We start from the raw sequence: 23,547 nt of genomic DNA, 5'->3' as shown, positions 1-23,547 counted from the left end.
CACACACACACACACACACACACACAGTATCCAAGAACAGATAATGATTTGCAGTGTGTGCTTCTCTGTAAAAATCAAGGTCACTCAGTCAAATCACAGATACAAAATGATACACAGGAAACACTATGTGGTTGTATGTTGTCCTTAGCTTATCTTCAAAGAGACACACAGGCATCTGTCCTTGTTACATGCTTATCTACTTAGTTACTGTATTTCCACCTATCATTTTACTGTATGTGCTCGTGTCTTTCCTGGCAGACCTGCGTGTGATCTTGTCTGTGTGGGTGTTTCCTGAAAATTATGCTGTAAGAAGCATCAAGCAATCAAGGCCAGTGGGAGGATGGTGGGACAACCCGTGTAAAGAATTTCATAAAAGTGGGTGAAACTGCATGCTAAATGTTGCTATCTAGTCTTCTGTCGGTCAAGAACAAGAATAGGTTGACTGAGAAAGTAAAAACTAAATTAAATATTTTAACTCTCCTGTTGAATATACTCATACAGTACATCAGCTACTTGGCGATTATTCAATCTCTTCCAGCTGTTACTTTCTAATTAGGTATTTGATTTTCTTTTCTCCTGTATCCAATGTCTTTCAGTTTGGCTAGTCTTTTTCTACGGCTTAGAACACCATTCAACAACATTCAAGAAAAACATGAACTTTTTCCCTTCCGCTGTGTGTGTCTGTGTTAAAATGGTAAAACTGCAACATTTCCCATCTCAACCTCAGGAAAAGACCCACGAAATGCAAAGCACATCACCAGGAGCTTTGTTGTTCAAGAGTTTAAGGATGTTTTTTGGACACTCATCAACTTACACGTGATCCGAAAGCATTTTGATTTTGAAAAGCTCTTCCATATCTGATATAACACTGAAAACACAGAGGTCCCACTAAGTTCAAAAGAAGATTTTGTTTTCTAGATTTACAACCGTGCATAATGTCATTCTGTACTGCAGGTGGATGTGGCTGTATGCACATGTTCAGCCTGGGAGTGAATAAAAGACCAAGTCTTTGGTATTTGCAACAAATAACTTTCATTGTTGCATGGAAGCAATATCAACAACTCAGCAAAAACAGTGCACCCAGGGGCAAAACAACCACACATATGGAGGATCCATAAAAAAAAATAACATAACATAAAAAACAAGTAGAATATACAACTTTGTGCCAGAATATACCGAAGAGAAAAGGAATATCTAGTCTAAAAGCCAGTCTCAACAAGTCCAACACACACTGACTGGACACTTGGCCACAGCGAAGACAGAGCACAGGAAGAACATGGCACACCTTCCCTAAGACTAAATAAAGGAAAAGTGGCTGACTTTAAAAGCAATAGTGGCAATATTTGATTATTCTTGTAGTTTACCTTTTATAGAATGATATTAAAATAGTGTTTGTTTGTTTTTCTGTTTTACTTATTTCTAAATCCTCTACAGTCCTAGTGATGTCTAGAGCAGCCATTTGAAAATCCTTCAAAGGAAAGGATTAAGGTTTATAAATGAGCTTTACCGTAGTGACTACGTTTGTTAAAAATATATTTTTAGCAATTTCTCCCAGGCCTCCACGTGATTCAACAAAAATACAGAAAGTGAAGGCGGAAAACTCCTCCCAGCTCTTTTGTGCACACCTACACAGGGAAGGCCAGTGGATGGAAAACAGCTGTAGAAAAATACTTTTAGTTCACTTCTTTAGTGTTGTACTTTTCACTTCTTCATGTAAGTGCTGGATAAATGCTTATTCTAACTGTTGGGAGCCTATACTAATACTTTAAATATTTTATTTGAAATACACCAACTGAAAAATAAACAGTAGTAGCTTATTGATATTAGTTGCTCTATTGTATTATATGTGTTCTTGTTGAAGAACCTGTATGTGAAAAGTAAAGAAACATCGTGGACTTTGGCTTGCACAGGTTGTGGTTGAGAGGAGCAATATACAAGAAGTAGATACTATAAGTGGCTGAGGGAGGATGTGAGAGATGCCCACCCCCAGCACATGCACACATACCCATGTGTTTGCTACAAGCTGTACTCCCTTTTCAAAGGAAGCCTTGGTTCACATACCTGGATGAGGAAGTAACATGTGATGATTTCCAATTAATTCACCGTATACTTTTCTTTCAGATGACATGATGGTGAGTTGTAAAGCAGAAACCGATTTGGGTTCGAACCTGGAAAGAGGTAATGGCAGTATGCAATAAAGTAATATTCTGTAGTTGTAACATTCCTGAATATTGTTGTTTTTGTTAAACTGACTGAGCTGCAATACTCCTGTGAAATCTCCTGAAAGCAGAGAACCCAAAGTTTCCAGGTATGAGAACTAAGGCTGCATTTGGTTTTCTATCATTTCTCATTGAAATCAATCACCACATGCAAATACAACATTTACAGTCAGCCTCATGCATGACAGCATGCTACACATTCACCAGATAGTCACACCGAAAGCACAGCCATAGAACACAAACACACTTCACACACATATTTACATACATGCGCTCAACACACACACAGAGCAGAGAATATAGAAGAATATCCGGGCACCACCTGGATTTTCCTTCTTGTTTTGGCTGAGCTATGACTGCAAAGCAACTGGATTCTTTTGCCTGAGCTGAGAGGTGATCTGGATGGGGAAAGTATTTGACTGAATAGTACTACAGTGGAATATGTATTTACATATGCATGAGATTTAGTGTGCAAACGTCTTGAGGATGTGCTGTTTTTCCAACCCTGTCGCCAGATGGAGCAATGATATTGGAAGATTCCACAACTTTTCAGATTATAACATATCTGAATATTACATATTAACAATATCTATATCTATTGCATCCATGCATTTTAACTACAGTTAGTCTAGAAAGAAAATGTGGTCATGGCAAACGAAATATTGTTTGGCACTAAAACAATTTACTGAAACATCATTGCCTTGGTAAAAAGAAGGCAACTTTGATTGCTGGTCTAAAGGCAGGATTCTAAAACGTTTGGGGTTACGAGTCTTGGGACTCTTTTGGCAACCTTACACCCCTGAAATAGTTTTGACCAAATACAATATGAAGCGTCAATCCTTTTTTCCTAATCTTATTTTCTGTACATTTTTAATGAGCTCTTGATGAAGCTCTGGTGAAAGTTCAGTAAGATTGCATAACCCATTTACTTCCTGTCGCCACCTCATCCGAGGGGCAAGGCAGGCATGTCATAGGCATGACTGTAAACGTCTTCTATCATCTTGTTCACTCCACCACTTGTGCCTAGGCCTCATGGGATTTTTTCTATCTCCTATCCTCAGTGGCCTACATGGTCCAAGCCTGCACTCGTCAAAAATGTGACAAAATTTAGTTTGTGGGAATATATTAAATTAATTTTTTTGTTGTTTTTGACCTTCAGATAATAAAATTTCAATTCGAAGGCTTTAACAGCAGTAGAACTGCTAATATTTGCTTGTAGAATATAAAGATCCCCTGAGCGCTAAAACCCCCAATTCTCTAGACCTTCATGGTAAGTATGGCTCTGGTTGGCCTTTGATTTTAGTTCCAGTCTCTGCATGAGAGTCTCTACATTATCTCCCCCCGCACTACAGAAAGAGCACACTAGTGTATGTATCAGAAAGCTGCAGAATCATCCAATATGAGTGTAATTTCAGCTTTTGGGATAATTTTATAAGAATGTCGGTGACACCAAAACACACATTTCTATTTAAAATGAGCTGCTTTCAAGTATGGATAAATGTAAGCCCAGTGGGTGGGGGGGTTAGCGTGGCATCCTTAGAATTAGTGCATTAGACAAATAAGGCTTCCCTTGAAGGTACAGATGCAGCAACAGGGGCATTGGACAGGAAAATGGAACAAAGAGGACAATCGGGCCAGACAGCAGTAGCGATTGTAGAAGTGCATCAACTTCGTTAACTTAACAGTATGCTATTTGCTGTATGCTGAAATCATTTACAGTGGCACAAGTGCATACATTCTTAGCATGAAATCAAACTTGGCAGCATCAGTTTACATGCCCTGCACTGTGAGCTTTACAGGATCATGTTTGATTGGATTGATTAATACAAAACCTCTTTGGGGTCCAGCAACAAAGTAGGTTAACATGTTGGGTGGGACATGCATCAGAACTAAAACAATGGGGGCAACAGCAAGGCCCACGTATACCCTTTCGGGCCTGGGAACCAAATGGAAAGCAATAAAAACTCTCCCGACAACCAAATGATCGATAGTGAACACCCTAAGGTGAAACAGGAGTTAATGGATTGACAGGCCACAAAACAATTTAAGTCTCAAATCTTGACCGAAAACCAATTCTGGCTTCATGACTTGTGTATTGGTAACTCCCTGCTAACATAGCCCGATGGATGACAAACGGAAGGTGAGGTGGCAAACAGATGATGGAAGAGTCGGGCTGGAAGAGCAAAAGAGTGATGGAGGTAGAGGATCAAAAAAAAATGTAGTTGAGGAAGTGAGAAGAGTAAAAAAAAGGAGTGAAGTAGAAAGAAGGTAGCAGGGAAAGAAGGGATTATATATCAGTTCACCCAATATGAACACAAAACTCTAATTTATTTACCCCTCTTTACTGAGTAAGGGATACATTACTCATTCTGATAAAGCAAGCCCCCTTCAAATTATTATCAGTATTTCCTTTGGATGTCCCTCTTGACTTGGAAAGAACTGAAATCTCCCCATCAGTGTATCAAAACCATAGTTTCTGCTTCAGTTTTTTTATTAATCTAAATTGAAAAAGGACCTTGGTCTGCTTTTTTTTTTTTGTCTCCTTATCAATCCCCTTTCCTGGCACCCCTTCACTCCCTAATAATTTCTGTACAGCCCCTAATTCTGTTTTCTTCTCCACTAGAAGGGAAAAATCAATTTTCTACATTGAATGAACTGAAAGGTAATTCCTTCCTAGCCCCGATAAACAGCAGGAACTGCATCAACCGAGAGACAAACACATAGAAAAGGCTTGACAAGCAATATGACATTCATCACAATAAACCATGCAGGTCAATCAGGATTCCTCTCTCTCTCCCCCTCGCTCTTTCTCTGTCATAGCATCTGTTCAGTCTTCTCCTTTCAGGCGCACAGATAAGCTGACAAGCGTGTGTTATACTGCACCAGGATCTGCTTTGTTGTGGCTGGATTGATTTTAAGCTTCATGCTGGGGAAATGGGAAGAACAAAATGAAACAAATACCTACACATACACAGCAAAACAATAATAGGAACACACTTTTATATCTACACATAGAGACATGAGAATCATTGCAAAAGGGGGAGTTTGATTGCATGTATACCCTCACACATACAGTACACAGCCGAAATTAATGTAGAAAACAGACATAATCAGAAAGTCACATACAGTAGATGAAGGCACTATTGCAAGCAAAGTCCAAGTACTAATTGTGACAGAAAACAACCAACACCCGTCTCCCAACCCAGTCCAGACTCCCTTGGGCTAGATGTTAGTGGTCAGAGGAAATGTTTGAAGTGTTTTTATTTCTGTAATTTTCAGACCTTTTGTATATGTATATCTGTCTGTGTGTGTGTGTGTCTGACAGCACATGTGGCCTTTTTCTGTCTGCTGAAAATAATTCCTGTCCACCCGTGTTAAAACAGGAAGAGAGATGCTGATTCATCTGTCCCTCGCTCATCACCTTCTCGACTGTATCCCGTGTTTTCTTATACAGTTAAATGACTACTCCATATGATTCACAGTGCAACGAACTACATTACATTTTATCTCTTGCTATATCAGCACTTTTCTGCCTGCCCTTTCATCATGTGGGATGTGGAGTCTGGTAAGTGAATAACAAGTGACCGTGACGGGACACTCATGACCTTGACATCCACAATTGCTGTGTGAGCAAGGGGAGCCAAGCATGGTGTAGTAAGGTGAAAGAAAAACCATTTCACTGCCAAGAAACAATCTAGCCCAAAGGGTAGACACTAAACACACACACATGCAGGCATGCACACAACCTCACACGCACGCACACACACACACACACACACACACAAATAATGCACTCTAACTGCCCCCCCCCTTCCCCCAGGCAGCAGACAAGGCAGTACATTCAGGGTAACATAGGGTCAGCCCCTTCAGAAATCCATTGGATCCTCCTCTGCAAGGCCGTAATTAGAAATGGTTCTGCCTCCACCTTTCGATGGTGTCCCATCACTTTTGGGTTTTGCTTCAGGGGGTGGGGTGAGCCCCGATCCCCCCTCTGGTGCACCCCAGGGATCAGTGGTAGGGTTGAAGTCATCTTCGAAGCCACAGAATCCTTCATCCACACCTTGATCATAGCGCTGGTAGGTGGAGGCATGCACCTCGTTTTCTCTGGCTGTGATCTCCAGAGTACTATTCCACATGCCGTAGCCGAAGTAGATCAGCACACCTGAGAGGTATACACATCAACAAAAACAAGCCCGTTTAAAATCAGAAAGAAAGCATAAACTACACCTTTAAAACAATACGAACAATGACATACACATATGTCTTGAGTGGCAGGCTGAATACAAAACTTGCATGTGCACAACTTCCCACATGCATGGACAAATACAGATGCACTGTCACAAATACTGTACCCGAGGCAGGAAACTTAAGTGAAATGAGACTTATTTGTTCTTCCATAAACCAAACGCATGAGCAAGTGTGACACACACTAGTTACTGAGAAAAAAGGAAATCTTCTTAAAGGAATAAAACGTATTACTCCATTATTTACGATAAAACGTCGCTACTTTCCATCTGCTCAGGATTATGTTAATAATGAAATAAATCCTGTCCTTAGCACATAAATGCAAGACAAACTATCTTTCAGAGAATAAGTCACTTACCCACGAGGCACCAGATTGAAAATCGTATCCAGGTTATAGCGGACAGTTTAAGCATGAGGTAGATGTTGACCAGCATGGCTGAAGCAGGTACAAAGGGCACACAGGGTGCCATGTAGGGCAGCCGCTTTGGATTCTCAGGCTGCTGGAGGATAATGATAATGAGCAGAGCATTGACAACAATGAGGAAGATTAATAGCAGCAAAGCCCACCAGTGACCCTCTCCAATAATGCTGGCTCCTGTAAGGAAGGTAGAAAGGATAAACCGTAAAAAAAAAAAAAGGAGAAAGAAGCAATTTACACTTCAGATTCCTGTTTAAATTTTGTTGTGTGGTTCTCACCAAAAATAATGAAGGAGCAAAAGGCAAAGAGGAAGATGAAGAGGAGCAGCACACACACAGTGACAGTTTTCCCTGTGGCTGGAGTTGGCCTGTCCATCTTTCCTGGAAGGCCCAGTCGGATCCTCAAGGTGTAGTAGCGTGGTCCAATCAGCTTTTTCAATCGCCGGGACATCCCACCCTCTGACTCCTCCGCTTCAATGCCAGTCGCCATATCCACCGTGCCATAGTTAGGGTGACTGGAAGTGTAGGCATTTTTATCTGGTTTGCCAATCAGCATCTCATTGTCACCAAGTGATGGCAGGTTTTTGGCTCCACAGGTGTTAGTGGGTGGGCCTCCATACTCATCAGCCTCGCTGGTTGGTGAGCAGGCATCTTTCTTGCACTCAGCGAGAACGCCTTCCTTCCTCTTGTTGTTCTGCTCCTCGGAGAGGAAGTTCACAAAGCCGTGGATGTCTCCCTCAGGTTGGTAGCGTAACAGGAGTACACACAGGCTCACCTGCAGACCAGGAGGGGGAATGAACAACAAATTATTTTATTTTAAAGCTGAAAAACTTTAACTCACTTTCAAGAAGAGGCTTGACCATTATCTCATTGCCTGGATAACAGCTGACTAGAACCATGTAGTCTTAGCCATTAACAGGCAAAGGAGGGACCTTGTAGAAGCCGTTCTCTCAATCATCAAAGCCTTAGTAAACTACTCCAACAGCCATTTTCTAGATGTACTGTAAGTGTCTCAGACTGGGGAAAATCCTATTGCAAAAAGAAAACACACGAAAAACCTTTTTGCATATAATGAAACACGGTATCAGGACTTTGGTGTCCCAGCTTACAATTCAAGACTGAGTCTACTGGATATGTATCATCATCTACCACTCACCAGAGTATAGGCCAGCAGGGTTCCTATGGACATCATCTCTATGAGGTCTCTGAGGCTAACCAGCAGGGATAACAGGGCAGCCAGACAGCCAGACACCACACAGGCAACAGCAGGGGTCTCTGTGTAGGAAGACACATTGGCCAGGAACCTAAACACAAATAAAAATGAGTGGACCGAGACACAGCGTCTACTCATCCAGTTTAATTTATTACATAAGAAACAAAAAATAGCGTGGACTGACTTAAATAACAGGCCGTCTCCTGCCATGGCATAGATGACCCTGGGCATGGGGAACAGGGACCCCAGGAGAGAGACAGTGAGGCCAGCTATAGATCCTACTGCCACGATGTACTTTGCAAACATGCAGCCATGCATGGCAAACATCTCCATCAGTGGGGCATCTTCATCAATCTCATTGTATGGTACCATCAGGGTCAGGATTACAGAAACCTGGATGGAAGGGGATTAAATACAGACAGAGTTTATCATTTATGTTGAAAGGCTACAGTATTCAGTTCAGGAGCTAGTTTACACACAATCTGAACAGACATATCTTGATTGATTTGAAGGCATTAAGTGTACAATTAGTAGTTTCTGATTCTGTTGCTCCCGTGGACACGGCAGACACCAGTGCCCAACAATGCCCATTTATCTGAATCAGAGAAAACTCATAAAGATCATGTGAGAAATTCTTTGATGCAGAGATGATGCTACTAAATTGATCTTTCTGTTTCTAAGAGTCTTATTTTTTTTACAGCTTCTAATTGAATATGGAAACAAGTCCTTAAAGTATAAATGTGAAGATGTGCAACTTCCACAACAGCTAGGAAGATTCCATCTGATGATGAAGACCATGTGGTACGACTAAAAGCTACAGTTGGTAAATAGATCTTGTGATGAGACTGTGCCATAATCGCACGCAACATTTGGGCTTTAAATACTGACAAGCGTGAGCTGCATTCTCACAACGCAGCTTTGCACAAGTTCAGCACATGCAAAAAGTTCACTAATCATGCTCCTCTCACACTCTATACGTGTGTGTGACGATGGGTGTGCAGTTTTAAACCTCAGGTGTGAAGTGTGAAATCATGCAGGGCTGTCACAGATACTGTGCTACTAGAGAGATGGATTTGCTTGGACAAATTACAGAAAGAGGGGTGAGTAATAAATAAAATAGACCACAAAATGAGGAAGATAGATAGTAGCCAATTAGCCAATTTGTACACAGGCTGGTAGACAGTGTCAATCGGTCAAAGGGACCTAGACTGTACTGTAAAAAGCGGATTTACACATTCATGTGACTCCCCATATGATTAAGATGTTTCCAGAACTCATACCCTCCCATTTAAGTGTAATGAAAAACCTATGTCACCAGAAAAAAAAAGTGACCTAATTTTGTTGATTCCCAACCTGAAGGAGGAAGTAAAGTTATTGTGATATTAAAAGAGGCTGATACGGAACCACAGATGTGGCCGTATGACGGAGAGAAAGTTAAAGACGATGTATTGTATTCAAGATGGGTAATAACAAATTACAAGGCTAAAGCTGAAGGTGTGCTGCATAATAAAAAAATTATAATAATTTATCTTGAATTTGAAATAAAAATATAAACTCAACAGGGAAAAAACAATAAGAGATAACCTCACATTACTGTATATACAAGGTTTTATGTAGTTGTAGGAATTAGAAGATTATATTCAACCTTTTTTTTCCACATATATATGTATTTGTTTAATCTTAATTTAATATGCTAAGATCTGAATTTTTATCTTACCTAAGTAGGACTAAGCTGTAAATTAGAATTACTGCATTCCAGTTACTGCCTCGGCAAACTAGTCAAGTGGCAGCTTTAATGGGTGTCTGGACTAAAATCTTTAATTTGATTTTAGTTAGCTATTTTTGCTAAATGCGTTGTGGAGAGGCACAGTGACTTTGACCTTTGGCCACCAAAATGTAATCAGTTCCTTCTGCAAGTTGAAATGGTCATCTGTGTTTGAAGAAATTTCCTTAAAGCATTCCTGAGATATTGGGTTCAAAAGAATGGGAGGAACAGAGGTGAGTGAGCTTTGACTACCCAAATCTAATCAGTATATCCTTAAGGCTAAGTTGACATTTGTGCCACTGTGGAAGACATTCCCTCAAGGCATTCTTGATATGAAAAATGAACACAAGGAAAATGATTGGGTTCACACAAAAGGTGCTATCATCAATGTTGTGTATCAGATCCAGATGTAAATAACTGGAAATAAAAGCTGAAATGTTGATCTCTTTTCTCGTATTCATCTTTTGATGCCAAAACCTAATGTTTCCAGTTCACAGCAACAATAAAGGAACTGTTCTCACTGTTCCAATACTTTTGGAGGGGACTTTATCTCATTCAAAAGAATGAGACCAGACAACTTGAAAATATAATGCCTTTGTCTATCACGATTAACAACATTGTATATTGGATGATGTAAATTTGCGATCTCTAAGGTAACTCACAGAGACATAAGCAGTGAGGCAGGTGATGAGTGAGGCGGTGATAGCATAAGGGATGGAGGTGTTGGGACTCTTGGCCTCCTCTCCTGTCGTAGCAATGATGTCAAATCCGATAAAGGCATAGAAACAAGTGGCTGCACCCTGCATCACCTGGAACAAAGAAGAAGCGAGAGAATTTAATGGGAAAATTGGTTATAATCCACAAATGCACCTGCATAAAAGGAATAGTTGCAGCTTAGCGTGTGTGTGTGCACGCATACCCCTGACCAGCCAAAAGGCAGAAATCGGCCCTCATCCCAGTTCTGTCCATTGACGAAGAACAGCCCGGCGATCATCATGAACACCCACACTATGAGGTTGATTACGTTCAGCACGTTGTTGAAACCCACCGAGTTCTTCACTCCCAAAGCCACTATCACCGTCACCAGCAGTGCTATGAGCAACGCCAGCAGGTCTGGGTACGACTGCTCCCCTTTACCTGGAGAGGAGACACACACGCAATCTTTGTGCATGTTGGTTGATTTTCTAATGTAAAACATTGAGAAGGGGTTTCTAAATTTCGTCAACTTCAATGGAAATAAGCAAATGGAAACACATATTCACCACACAAACAAATCTGCTTCTGTGGGGTAAACTCATTAACACCAAACCGTAACATTTTGTTTGTTATTAGGACGCACTCCCTCAACCCCGCTCCCTCGGCACAGTAAAGCTAAACTCAGTCAATCATACAGTCAATCAATCCACATAATATAATCCAGCAACGCACATGCTGTACAGGAGCATATGTACACATATACAGATGTATAATTGAGAACTAATGACAAAATAAAAGAATATTTTCAGCTGAATTCCACATTTCCTCATGGGTGTGGTTATAAAAGGCAGCTTTTCTACAGCAGGGAAAGGAAACACTAACTTTCCAACATGGTCTGGAACAGCTGGCTATGCTATTTGTCATGTGACCGCTTCCACTGCTGTGCCAGTGGCCAACAGGAAGTCTGTCAGGGTGGTCTTATCACAGATATGAATACAGCTGAAGTACACATTAGATATAGTATTACATTAGCAAACATTCCATGGTACAGTCTGTGACCGGGAAAACAGGGTCATTTTAGCTATTTAGAAATACAATATCTTACTTTCCATAATGATGATATTTTCACAATAAGTGGAGAAACGTCATTTGGATGCTCCCTGGAAAAGTATCTGTTATGCATTGGGTGGTTTTCTACATCGTGTTAGACAGATGTGTGGCCATTTAAACAGATTAGCCCACTTTGCCAGTGTCATTCAGCTTCTCCGCTGTGTGGTTCATATTAAAAGATGGGTTGGGGGAAAGTGTAGCAAGGAGTGTGCAACTACACAAGACACCTTCATAATTTCAGGCAGTGTTTGTGCTGCCTGAGCATCTAATTACTCGTTCCCCCTCTGCAATTAAGACGATTTGTTTTTGTTGACAATGTAATTCATGGCACGAAGAGGCAGCAACATTATCACAAAAACACTAAATGACAGCAAATACGCAGATGTTTGCGGTGCACAGATAACCTGAGCTGAGTGACAGTTATGGCAAACTCATGTTCTGGCCACGACAGCAGATGTATTTTAGAAGTTATACAAGTAAATGTACATGAACAGAGCAGGTCCTAAAAATAACAATGAGGAGGGAAAAGGATTATTATTTTCCAGAGGCCCCTTGGGTGCATGTCTGTTTTTAGTTGTTACAGCTGACTAGGGCACTGATGATAGACTAGCTGATAGTTCTTATTTACAGATTTTGAACTTGGAGTAAAATGCTATTATATAAATATTCTGGTTTAATTCAATTCTAAATTAATGTATCTAATATTAATACTAATCCAGACTAATACTAAAACCACACTGTAAATCGTTTTATTTCCTAACGTTTTTGCCTACAGACACACATCTTTCCACTCACCCAAGCCGCTGAGTGTTCCAATGTGTGAAATCATGAAGTTGCTAATGCTGTGATTGGCCAGCGAGTCTGCCATGCTGCTGAGAGCTGACGCCCCTGCTGCTGTGCCAATCAGATACTCCAGAATTAAGTTCCAGCCGATGAAAAATGCCACACACTCGCCCACAGTCACGTAGCTGTATGTGTAGGCTGAACCTGTGGTCTTAGGCACGCGCACGCCGAACTCTGCATAACACACTCCTGAGGGATAGAGGGGCAGATTGCTATAAGCAGGACTACATGCAAACATGAATATCTTAAGATGACTATATTATAATCAGAATGAAAGGCTGAGCTCAAGGTACTGATAGGAGCATTAAGGATGTTCTATGAGATCCCTTAAGTGCTTTTGATAGTATTATTAGCTTTGACCATTTAATGCCTTTGCCCTTGTAATAACTGCATATATATTAAAAGGCTCTTATCATAAATCATAGTTAAATGATGTAGTATGTTACAATCAGTAGTGTGTTTATGTTAGTGAGTATTTAAGATGAAAAGAGTCAGTAAATGTATTTGCTCCAGTCTCACCTGACAGTATGGAGGCCACAGCAGCGATAATGAAGGACACAATGACCCCTGGACCTGCCATCTCTTTGGCGACCAGCCCCGAGACCACATACATCCCCGTACCGACGCAGCTTCCAACACCCAGGGACACCAGGTCCACTGTAGACAATACCCGGGCCAGTCTGGTCCCATGGGGACCCGTGCCTGACATGGCTGTATCTAGCATGGACTCCACGGGTTTGGTCCTCAGGACACGAGATGCGAAGGTGTTCCATGTTGCGCCCCACTGTATCCTACGAGGGTCCAGCTTCGCTATGAGACCACTCATACTGAGGGCTAAAGGTCAAGTGTCAGAGTCAGAGAGAAAAAATAAATCGTGGGAAAATACTGATTCTTTGATCCTATTTTTGTTGTTGTTCTTTCACAGTTTTCTTCAGCAATCAATGCCGGAGATCACTGAGGAATTATTCCTAATCTAAATAATGAAAGAAGAGCTTGCTGCCTGTGGCTCAATTTTCTGCTAATCTCCCCCTTGTCCTGGTTTAGTGGAACGCCGTCACAGGTTTTCCCCACATGGCGAGAAAGGGTAATCTGAAAAACAAAGATGGGATGATCAGCATTTCACAGAACACTTATCTTTACTCATTTTTGTGTACACATGTCACGACAGAGGAGCTGAAAAGTGGAGATGTATTACGCGTTTGTTCACGAATGATGCGTACCTGAAGGATGAAGCAGCTAATTAGGAGTCCTCTCCCTCTAGCCCTGTTGCTATGGTAGCCAAGTTCATTAGTGAAGACAATGGATGCTAAATCGTTTGCTTTGGTTTATATGGAGGTGAGGGAGTAAAATTTGTAATCATATGTACATACCTACATAATTACACGTTACCTCATCTAATCTTTAAAAGTTAAAAGTTCTTTGAACAAATATTAGTTTAAAGATTCATGATGAAATGTCATAGTTTTTAGACTTTTCACATTACAGATATATGTAGAATTACTATGATTAGGCACAATTCTTTACTATTTTACAAACTCTAGAGGAATAGTTTAATGTTCCTTTATAACTTTAATCCAATGAATAAATTTCAGGGAAATATGATGTGATGCCTGTATATGTATGTATATAAATTCAATTTATTGTTAAATGCAGTTACGTGTTTATCTACAGATGTATACACACAAACCTACACAAAATGTGTAGTTGTACAGTACTTTAGTAATGCAAAAAAACCCAAGATGTTTCCTAGTGTTTAGAAAACATGTCTTCATTTCACAAATATTGTATATCAATATGCTACAATAAACAGGATTCATGTCACAGTCCAATGTCTCAAATGTGTTTGCAGCAAACAAATCTGAAGTTTTGTGCAGAATGTGCAACTTAAGAACAATGGTGTGGTACATTGCAACAATGACAGGACAGTTGTAGCTCAGTCCACCCTCCCGTCTTTCTATCTCTATACTAACTAACACTCACCACTCATTCACTCTGAACAAGCCCAAGTTGCTGAACAAACACACACTCACATACAGCACTCCCACATTGCCTCTCAGCTATAATATGAGCCACTCAAATGATGACTGCAATTACCCAGCTGTTTAACCAGAGTCTGCCGGGGCTGCTATTGTTGCTGCACTTAGTGGGACTACAGTGTTACGCTACAAAAAGCACAAAAGGTGCTTTAATTAGAATGCAATGGTGAGTGTTGGCTGGGGTGGAGGCTCCTAAGCCTTCACAAGGCCAACACATGTACTCTGATTATACTATAGTAAAACTAATTTCACAATTTGCCTGTGGAAGAACAGCAAAGAAATACATGACGTGTGGCATGAAACTGATCCAAACACCAACTTACACACGTATACGCAACACCGAGTGGGGGTGTGACAGAGTTGTTTAAATGGATTAAAGACACAATCAAAATATGACGGTTAATCAAACTCAAAGTAGGGGAGAGAATTAGAGAGAATTGCTGCTGCTAACACAAAGTTAGCAGCAGGGCTTAACCCTCTTGCCTGTGAGCTTGAGTGTGTTATTTGGGCTGGCGTGTGTTTTTGTGTGTGTGTGTGTGTGTGTGTGTGTGTGTGGACAGGGGAACAGATGAACAGATTTGAGGAAAGGATAAGGATGAGCAGACTGAAAAACGGCAAATCTGTTTTTCATTAGATCACTGAGCTTTGATCCTACTGCTATGGTCAGTAATTGCACATGTGCGTGCGTGTGTGTGTGTGTGTGTGTGTGTGTGTGTGTCTAATGGCCAGAAATTGGATACACTGATCACTATGCACGAATCCAATCACATTCAGGAATTCTCAAAAAAAAACCTGCGGGTGTACATACAACCACACACACACTATATTTCATCATTCCACTTTACAAATCAAATCATGCAAGCGGTTTCTCAAAGCATCTGCTACATTTTAATATTTTCTGGCTGGTTTCATTGACAGTGACCACCACCTGTCCAGTGTGGATTGTGTGCACTATTTAAACAGTCGTAGATCAACACAACAGAGGTACACAAAGCACTGCTGCAGCAGGTGTTCCATCTACTGTGTGCTGGGAAACTGATTTTGGTTAACTGACTGTCCTTTCTGGGATAAAGGTTAGTCAAAATACATTTAACCTTTGTAGAATATGAGGGTTATGTGATAAACTTGTCAGTTAAAGGTTCACAGGTCTAATCAATATAAACAGCATTAGTCATCATCTGTTCCGTCATAACTACAGTACTTTATTTAAAATGAACCAAAAAGAACATAATAATACTTCTGATGTATCCATGAACTGTTCCTCCATTTCCACTCATAAAATTACAATAATTATTATCCTGGGCTCCCAAACATTCAGAAGTGTCATTGAAAGGAAATGTAATGTAACACAGTGGCAAACATGCTTCTGTCCCAACTTTCCTGAGCGTGTTGCAGGCATCAAACTTAAGACTTACAAAATACAATTACAAAAAAATACTTACAAATCCCATATTTGGGATTATATTAAAGTACATTTAATTGATTGATATTGCTAACTCATCATTCAGTGGCATGATAACATTCCAATCAGCTGCCAGTCACTGTGAGAACAATGACAGAGACAAAGCACAGGGCTGTTCTTTAGAGCTTCTATGGAAGTATGGCCACATGCAATAAATGTAATATGAATTTAAATGTAAAGCTTTAGAAATATACATATTGGTTCTGCACATTAATTGCAAGAGAAAGACAATTTCTTGGTGAGCACACCATGAAGAGAAAAAAAACAGCTGACTAGAAGATTTGAAAAATTGCTGTCATCTCCTAGTGTGAGAGCAGTCCTGTACATTGGCAGTTGTATTTAGAGGAGCCACGTTTCACAAGGACAAGCGATATAATAGAATTCTGAACAAGATCTTTTTCAATAAAATAGCACCAAACAAAACACCCCTTATCCACTCAGGAACAATGCTGCTGTTTAAAGATCAATAGTAGCGTCCCTGTCATCATAATCATCACCACCGCCTCTAGCATCTTAGCATTAATGTGTTTCCTCAGATGAGGGAGCTGTCACAATATCTATCCTTGTCTGTAATCAACCATGACTAAGCCCGTCTCTGTGTCCGCCCTTGCCTGTCTCCAAATTAATGCATGAATAACCTAATTGAGCTCTTACTGGCTTTACTGTAAGAGCTGTGATGGCTTAATAAAGCTGAGAGATCCTTGTGATTGAGTCAAAACCAACCTATCAACAAATTGCACTGCATGGCCTTGGCCTCGATTGAAAATGAAACCCGGCGAGTAGCCTTGGCCCCAATTTCATAGCAGACAGAACAGGAAGGAGCAAACTCTTTTTTTTTTTTTCTTTAAAACTCCTGAGTCAGGGAAAGTTTTTGTGCTGCTTTTGAGAAAACGGTTAATGGAAAGAGCATCTGGACGAGTCTGTCATCTCCCCAGTTTGGTCCAGACCGCTGCATGGATTGGCAAAGATGGACAGACGGACAGGCGGACAGACGGATTGACTGACCGACTGACTGACTGACTGATAGATAGTCTGGCAGACTGACAGGTGGGTATTTTTATGAAAGAGAAAATATGTGCATAATACAGACATACTTACATTGTGTCACTCAGAGATTTATGAGGCCTTTGTGGACTGAAGTCCAAAGTCTAATCTCTTTAATGCAGTAATGCAATACTCAGTCACTCTCACTAATTGTAAGCTCGTTTCTTTTAAATCACTGCTACCTTCATTAGTGCAGGGCCTATTATTAAACTAGTCTCATCATAAATGAAACACACAAAAATGTTTGTTCATTTAGATTATAAAAATAAATAAATGAATTATCGCCTTTATGCATTAAACTATTTAAATGTTGGTCCTCCCAAAGTCACAGTCATTAAAATACTAGATCCAACTGAGATGTCTAACAGATATCAGCAGTAATTGGCTACTTCTAAAGTGGAGATGTTGAGTTGACTGACTCTGGTGACTGTCTGAGCCCCAGTCTTTCTGGTCAACTGGCGACAATGTCCTTATCAGACAAGCTTAATGAATCTGACTTTTCATCTGACATGAAAGACAAATTGCCAACTGCCAAGTTGATTTCATTGCCCGACTCATCCGTCTCATAACTATTTGTGTCCATTATGTCCAACAGTTCCTACACTTTTTAAAAAAATATGAACTGTGATATTTCTGGCAGATTTACTGAGACGGCTGTTTGCCTGGCTTAGCAATTCCCTGATTTGTCTGATTTGCTCCCATCAGTCTATCCACTGTACATGGCCCCCCTGTTTAAAATGAGAGTCACGGCCCCATCACGGGCATTGAGGAAGCGCCAGAGGGGCCTCAGCAATGGAGGTAGGCAGGGGGCAGCTACACAGCTCTATACACCCCAAGCTGCATCGCACTATCTACAACACGATCACTGTACATATTTGCTTTACGTGAATCTTTAAACAAGTTAAAACAAATTGACAGGCACCATTGGAACTTGCATCTGAGAAATATAAACACAAACAGATTTGTCCCTTTGGTTCAGTTAGTTGGCTTTCTGGCCAGTTTGCTCATTTACTGACTGACTGCCTCGTGTTCTGGCTTACTGAGGGCTCTGATTCATGTCCAGTTTTGCCAAAACATATTGCTACTCAAAAATGACTAAACAGAAAAGGGAAAAACTGCATTTGGGATGTGTGTTTCAGGTCCCACCATCTTAATCTATCAAAGGGTATCAAAGGTGGGAACCGGTGGCTCTGGTGCCAGGGTACAGACAAATATCTGTGCGTGACTCACCTGTCTGCCAGCCTGGTTCACTTGGAGTTTGGGCCCCATCTATCTTGCCCTAATGCATCACAGTGGGAGCCCTGAACCTTAAAGCACAGTAGATCTGCCTCCAGACTGCAACATAAATAAAAATAACAGCATCACTCCCTCTGGCTCCCTGACAAACCAACCCTATCCATGACATTGCTGTCTGTAAGGCCTTGGGCTTCAAAAAAACAACGGGATCATTTCACACAGCCGGGGACTCTCCCTGGCTGCACTCTAACTCGATGCCCGAGTGTAAACACAAAGCTTAGAACTTGGTCCTAAAACTATCACATTGATTCTCGTTTGCAACAGAGAGGCACAAACCAGATCCCGCTGACTAATTGTTTGATGAAGAATGGTAATACTCAGAGATAATGGAGACTGGAAACATTGCCAGCGGTTGCCAGTGCATGTTTTTCACCATGGTAGTGACTCTATTGATCTGATTTGCTAATCCACATCCCTGCTGTGGTCAGTGTTGCCCTCCTGTTGTATCTGACGGTGCTTTCTGTACCACGGAGACTCACGGAAAATGCATCTCTTTATCATCACAGAATTCTCCCCACATTCTCCATCTCTACTCTCAGCTCTTCTCTCACTGTGCAAAGAGTTTTTTTTGTCCACCTGTATTGTTTGCCAGCCAATGAGTATCATGGCTGTTGTGTGCACTGCTCCCTGTCCAAACAATCGGCTGACAGCGGATGGTCCTTTTTGTTTCATCGATTACACGTTCACCTGTTAGCCTTTCTAGATTCTCAAGGGCATATCCTCCCTTTCACTCTCGGACTTTTGTTGTTTCTGTTTCGTTTTCTCTCTCTCTTCTCCAAGGCCGACTTTGCTGTGCTTTTCTATGGCAACCAAATGGATAAACTCCCCTGAACTACAGCCATTAGACAGTGATACAGTATAACGATAACTTTCTTTCATATTTAATAACTCAATACTAAAAGTTATTATTTGTTAATAATAATAATTACGGCTGCCCGTATTCTCACTAGAACCCCCCTCACAGATCATGTTACCCCCCTCACTAGAAGACTCCGTTGGCTCCCGGTCCATCCCTGCATTGACTGTAAGGACCACTCAGCCCCATAGCTGTCAGACCTCTTCAGTCATATACACCCTCAGGCTCCCTACTTTGCAATAATAATTTTAAAACAGAATATGGTTTTGCCTCAGTGTACAAACACATTTAACAGTCAACTCTATTATATCAAGTACCCACTTATGTAAGTATATTATAAGTATTATATTGAAGACCCCCTTTTTCCCCAATGAATTTTGCTGCTACATGTTCATGGAGATGCTGGAAAAAGATCATTGATCATCTTTTTTGAAGTCCACTCTAGACAGAAATGAGTTGACTTACAGGGGACAGTTGGAACGTGATTGATGCATTGAGACTTGAAAATGATTCTTTTGGCAAAACTGTGTTTGTCAATGCAACAAAATGTCTCTGTTATATAAATGGTTCAAAAAATGATGGCAGCCCATGACTTTGGAATAGGATGTGGGATAAACCTACAATTGAAAAGACAGTTGTTAATTTTGAGAGTGGCCAAAAACGTTAAAGGGCACAGACATTTTGTACAAACAAGGCAAGAGAATAAACAAATGACAGCTATTATTCTAACATCAATAATAACCATCTGCTCTTCAGAAGAAGTTGTTTTCCATGGCGTAGACAGAACAGCTCAAAATGTAACAGTTTTAACTTTTAACTAACTACCTGAATACTAATGTAATAAAGAGAAGGCTGGTGCATCTTACATCACAAGTGCTGGCATTAACAAGAAATGTGCGTATAAGCAAAATAAACTTACATACAGTACCTGTCGGGGAAAAAACAGTCTAAAATTTATAGCAAAGATCATATGTTATAATTGCCACCTCCTACACACTGGCCCTGCACTCTCTTCCTGTCTCTTTTTCTGTTTCCTCTCTCTCTGTCTCTCTATTGAAGCAATAAACAACGCGTGTGCGTGCGCGCATGCTGTTAAAAGAGACAAAAAGATTCAGTGTGTGTCTATGTGTGTGTGAGTTTCTGATTATATTAGCCTTTATGCGCAGGCAGGTTCAATGACGTCAGTGCTGAGCAGCATCTGATTGAGGAAGGGTGGCCAGTCAGACATTCATAAAAGCTTAATGTTGTGTCTGTGTGTGTGTGTGTGTGTGTGTGTGTGTGTGTGTACTGAATGATGCACACCTATATTTTACAATAAAAGTTTACTAATGTCATGACCAAAGCTCAAACATTTATCTGCTATAAGACAATCTTTCACATCTGACTCTCCCCAACGAGCACATAAACTCGCCCTCTTACAAAGAATAATCAATTCCCTCTAATGTCACTTGTATCTATTACGCAAACACACACACACACAGGCATTCACTCATCATCTGCTATCCATAATAAAGATGAATAAGGAGCCAGTGGTATTTCATAAACCCTGCAGTTACATAGTTTTTCTTTGTATTTTCTGCTTTATCTTCCCTATTCAGTTGGCGACTTAAGGTGAGCCCACTGCATGTGTCTCCTGGACTGAATTCTAAAGTGTTTCTCCATCCAGTGCATTCACATATTTGATCTGGTATGGCCTGTGAGCTTGTGGTCTATCAAATGTATTTGAGAAAACATCAGCTACAATACCATTTGCTGCATAGCAGACAGGACTCATCCCCTGGTTCTAATGCAGCTGTGGAACTCTCTGCCTTACTTCCTGTAAAACCCTCTACTATTAATAGGTGTAAATAAAGGAGAAAATATTTTTAAAACAATTTCCTAAAAATATATTATCAAGCTAAACTGAGGAAAGCATTCTTAGTTTTTCTACATACATTGCCAGCAAGTCACTGCACCACAAGCTCCTCCAAGGGGTGAAGCCCAACATGTGATAAGTATTTGGATGTGAAACTTGGAGGTCTTGTGTGTGTATGTGTGTGTTATACAGGAAGACAAACTCCAGTTGCTAAAATTGGTCAGTTATGTAATTACCTTGTTCTACTCTTCCTTTCCCCAATTTGGCCTCCGTTGTTGTAGCCTAGTTTGTCTTTACTTTAGAAATTATGAGAATGTCTGATTATTTGTCTTGCTTACAATATATTGATTTGGTGTTTAGTTCTATAATGGAGATGAGCTTGAATTAAACCTTTACAAAATGCTTTTCCAAAGTATTTTCAAAATGATAACAGCATGCATTAAGAAGCCATACTCAGATTATTATAGGGTTATTAAAATGGAGCATAATCTGCATAACAAATTACAATAAAATCAAAAATAAACAATGTAAATGTTTTTATATAGCTGAAATACACACGGCCATGATGACGATTCAATCACTTTCTGTGTGTTACACAGGCCATTTTCCAACTATACTAGCAGTCTTATCACGAGCTAAAAGTAAGTAAATTACATTTTAAAACACCTTTATTTCTTTACAGTCGCCTTCTATAGTGAATAACAGGCACCTGTTGAGCACTGACAGGGCCATCAAGCTTTGGCATATTAGCAAACAATCGGCTGATGAGTGTTTTCAGCACCACGGACAGCACACCATCACAACTGAGCATGACAAGAGTAGGACAGGAAGACGGAACTGGAGGAAAAAAAAAAGGAGAGAAAAGATTGTATGATAGATAGATATGAAAGAGAGAGCGAGAGAGAGAAAGAGAGAGAGGGGTCTGGCCATGTCAGAAGGGATTAGCCCAGTTCCACAGCTTGAGGCTTTCAGTGTGCTTGTCCACCTAAACATGCACTCATGCATCCAGCAACACAGTATGTTGCCTCACTGTTTGTGAGGGGTGGGTCGGTTAGATAGATAGATAGATTAGGGAGAGCTGTGATAAATCATAATTATTCACCACATCGAATACAGATTCACCCCTGAAAAAGCTTTGTGTAATCTTTACTATACCACACTGTACCATAATCCTTTAGAGTACAACAAGAAATAACAATAGCAAAGAAACTTCATGTTTCTACACTGTTACAGCACAGCCAAGCTCTTTTTTCCTCCTCTTTCCCAAGATGAAAGACAATAAGTCTTACCATGACCCATTTGTTTGTCTCCCATTTCTCACTAATTCACCTTATCCATTATGCTCTCACCTGCCAAATATACTTCACGTCCCGCCCTCTTTGAGTCGGGTCCCAGCCGCCCCCTGTCTCTTCATGTACTCTCTGCGACCCTCCAAATGTAGTCTGCTGCAGCTATAGTCCGGCGGGAGAAGCCGAACCCGCCCTACAGTCTCTCCCCTGCTTTTTCTCACGCAAACACGCACGCCGTTAAGGTGAGGTGTACATTCAGGAAGGGACATTTCCCGTCCAACGCGCGGAGTCACCAAACATCACCTCTACGAGGACGCACAGTTTCCACCGCGTTATGCGCCATCGCTCGTGAATTAAAAAATAATAATAAAATAAAAACTACACAAAGGAAGACAACAAAAAAAGAGGAGGAGAAGGACTGAGGGGAGGGGGGAGTTTTGGAGAGAGAGGAGTGGATGGGTGATCTCGTCAGAGATAAGAAGAGAATGTGAGGCAGAGAAAAGTGATGGAAAAACACTCACTGTGACACGGCCGGATTAAAGGATGCCCATGTCGGATGCTGCAGTCGGTCAACAGCATCAGCAGCAGCATCTCCGGGCTGCGTGGTGCATCAGCGGGAGACAGCGCGGGAGGGAGGGAAGGAAGGAACGGGGGGAGGGGGAGCCTGATGATGTAAAAAGCTTTAAATCATTCAGGAGCCCGCTGCACGACATGTGACCGCGGATACGGTGTATTATTCATCCGGTTTGTATCCGATCGGGCTCCACCGGCCAGTAGAGGGGCTCACCGGATGTCGTTGCTCCAGCCCTACCCCGTCGCAATTTACACTAATCCAACCATGACACATGGTTTATCGCCACAGTATGTCTACAATAACCCTCCAAGCTAATAGCTCGGACTTTAACAGTTACCATTTACTCCTGCTTTATTGCGGATTATTACCAAAGATTACTTACATCTCCACAGATAATCTAACGTTCCTTATATTTTGCAGTGAAAGTTGAAAGTGCAATATCTCTCTTAGTACTTAATATTTTCAATTATCTGCACCTATACGATTCGGGCATAAGTAGGGTGTATACAGTGTGTATGCTTAAAGTAAATACTGTAAATCATCAAATACTGTAGATATTTAGGAGCATTTACTTATATTTTGGTTACGAACTTAATACCAAAATCTAAGTTTGTCTCAAGTTTCTTT

At 40.9% G+C, this 23,547-nt stretch overlaps 1 protein-coding gene across 5 annotated transcripts; it reads right to left on the bottom strand.

Annotated features, from left to right (window-relative positions):
* Positions 1–23,128, bottom strand: slc7a14a (solute carrier family 7 member 14a). 5 transcript variants are annotated; one of them, XM_067479805.1, is made up of 11 exons: positions 22,868–23,127; positions 13,028–13,597; positions 12,461–12,697; positions 10,779–10,996; positions 10,522–10,668; positions 8,279–8,487; positions 8,038–8,185; positions 7,161–7,656; positions 6,823–7,059; positions 6,145–6,381; positions 1–5,145 (listed from the first exon to the last, which is right to left on the bottom strand). In XM_067479805.1, exons 2-11 carry the CDS (start codon positions 13,332–13,334, stop codon positions 5,141–5,143), a joined length of 2,241 nt encoding a protein of 746 aa, XP_067335906.1. In that variant the 5' UTR covers positions 13,335–13,597; positions 22,868–23,127; the 3' UTR covers positions 1–5,140. The 5 variants fall into 5 exon arrangements, with proteins under 5 accessions (XP_067335906.1, XP_067335903.1, XP_067335904.1 ...); XM_067479802.1 differs by having other exon boundaries at positions 1–6,381; positions 22,868–23,126; XM_067479803.1 differs by lacking the exon at positions 22,868–23,127 and adding an exon at positions 22,407–22,760 and having other exon boundaries at positions 1–6,381.
* Between the last annotated feature and the right edge of the window lie 419 nt (positions 23,129–23,547).

The sequence above is a fragment of the Channa argus genome, chromosome 16 (assembly GCF_033026475.1).
Source record: "Channa argus isolate prfri chromosome 16, Channa argus male v1.0, whole genome shotgun sequence".
In the NCBI taxonomy this organism is placed as follows: domain Eukaryota; kingdom Metazoa; phylum Chordata; class Actinopteri; order Anabantiformes; family Channidae; genus Channa; species Channa argus.
The sequence above is the reverse complement of the archived record's forward strand: the minus strand, read 5'-3'. Positions and strand labels throughout refer to the sequence as shown.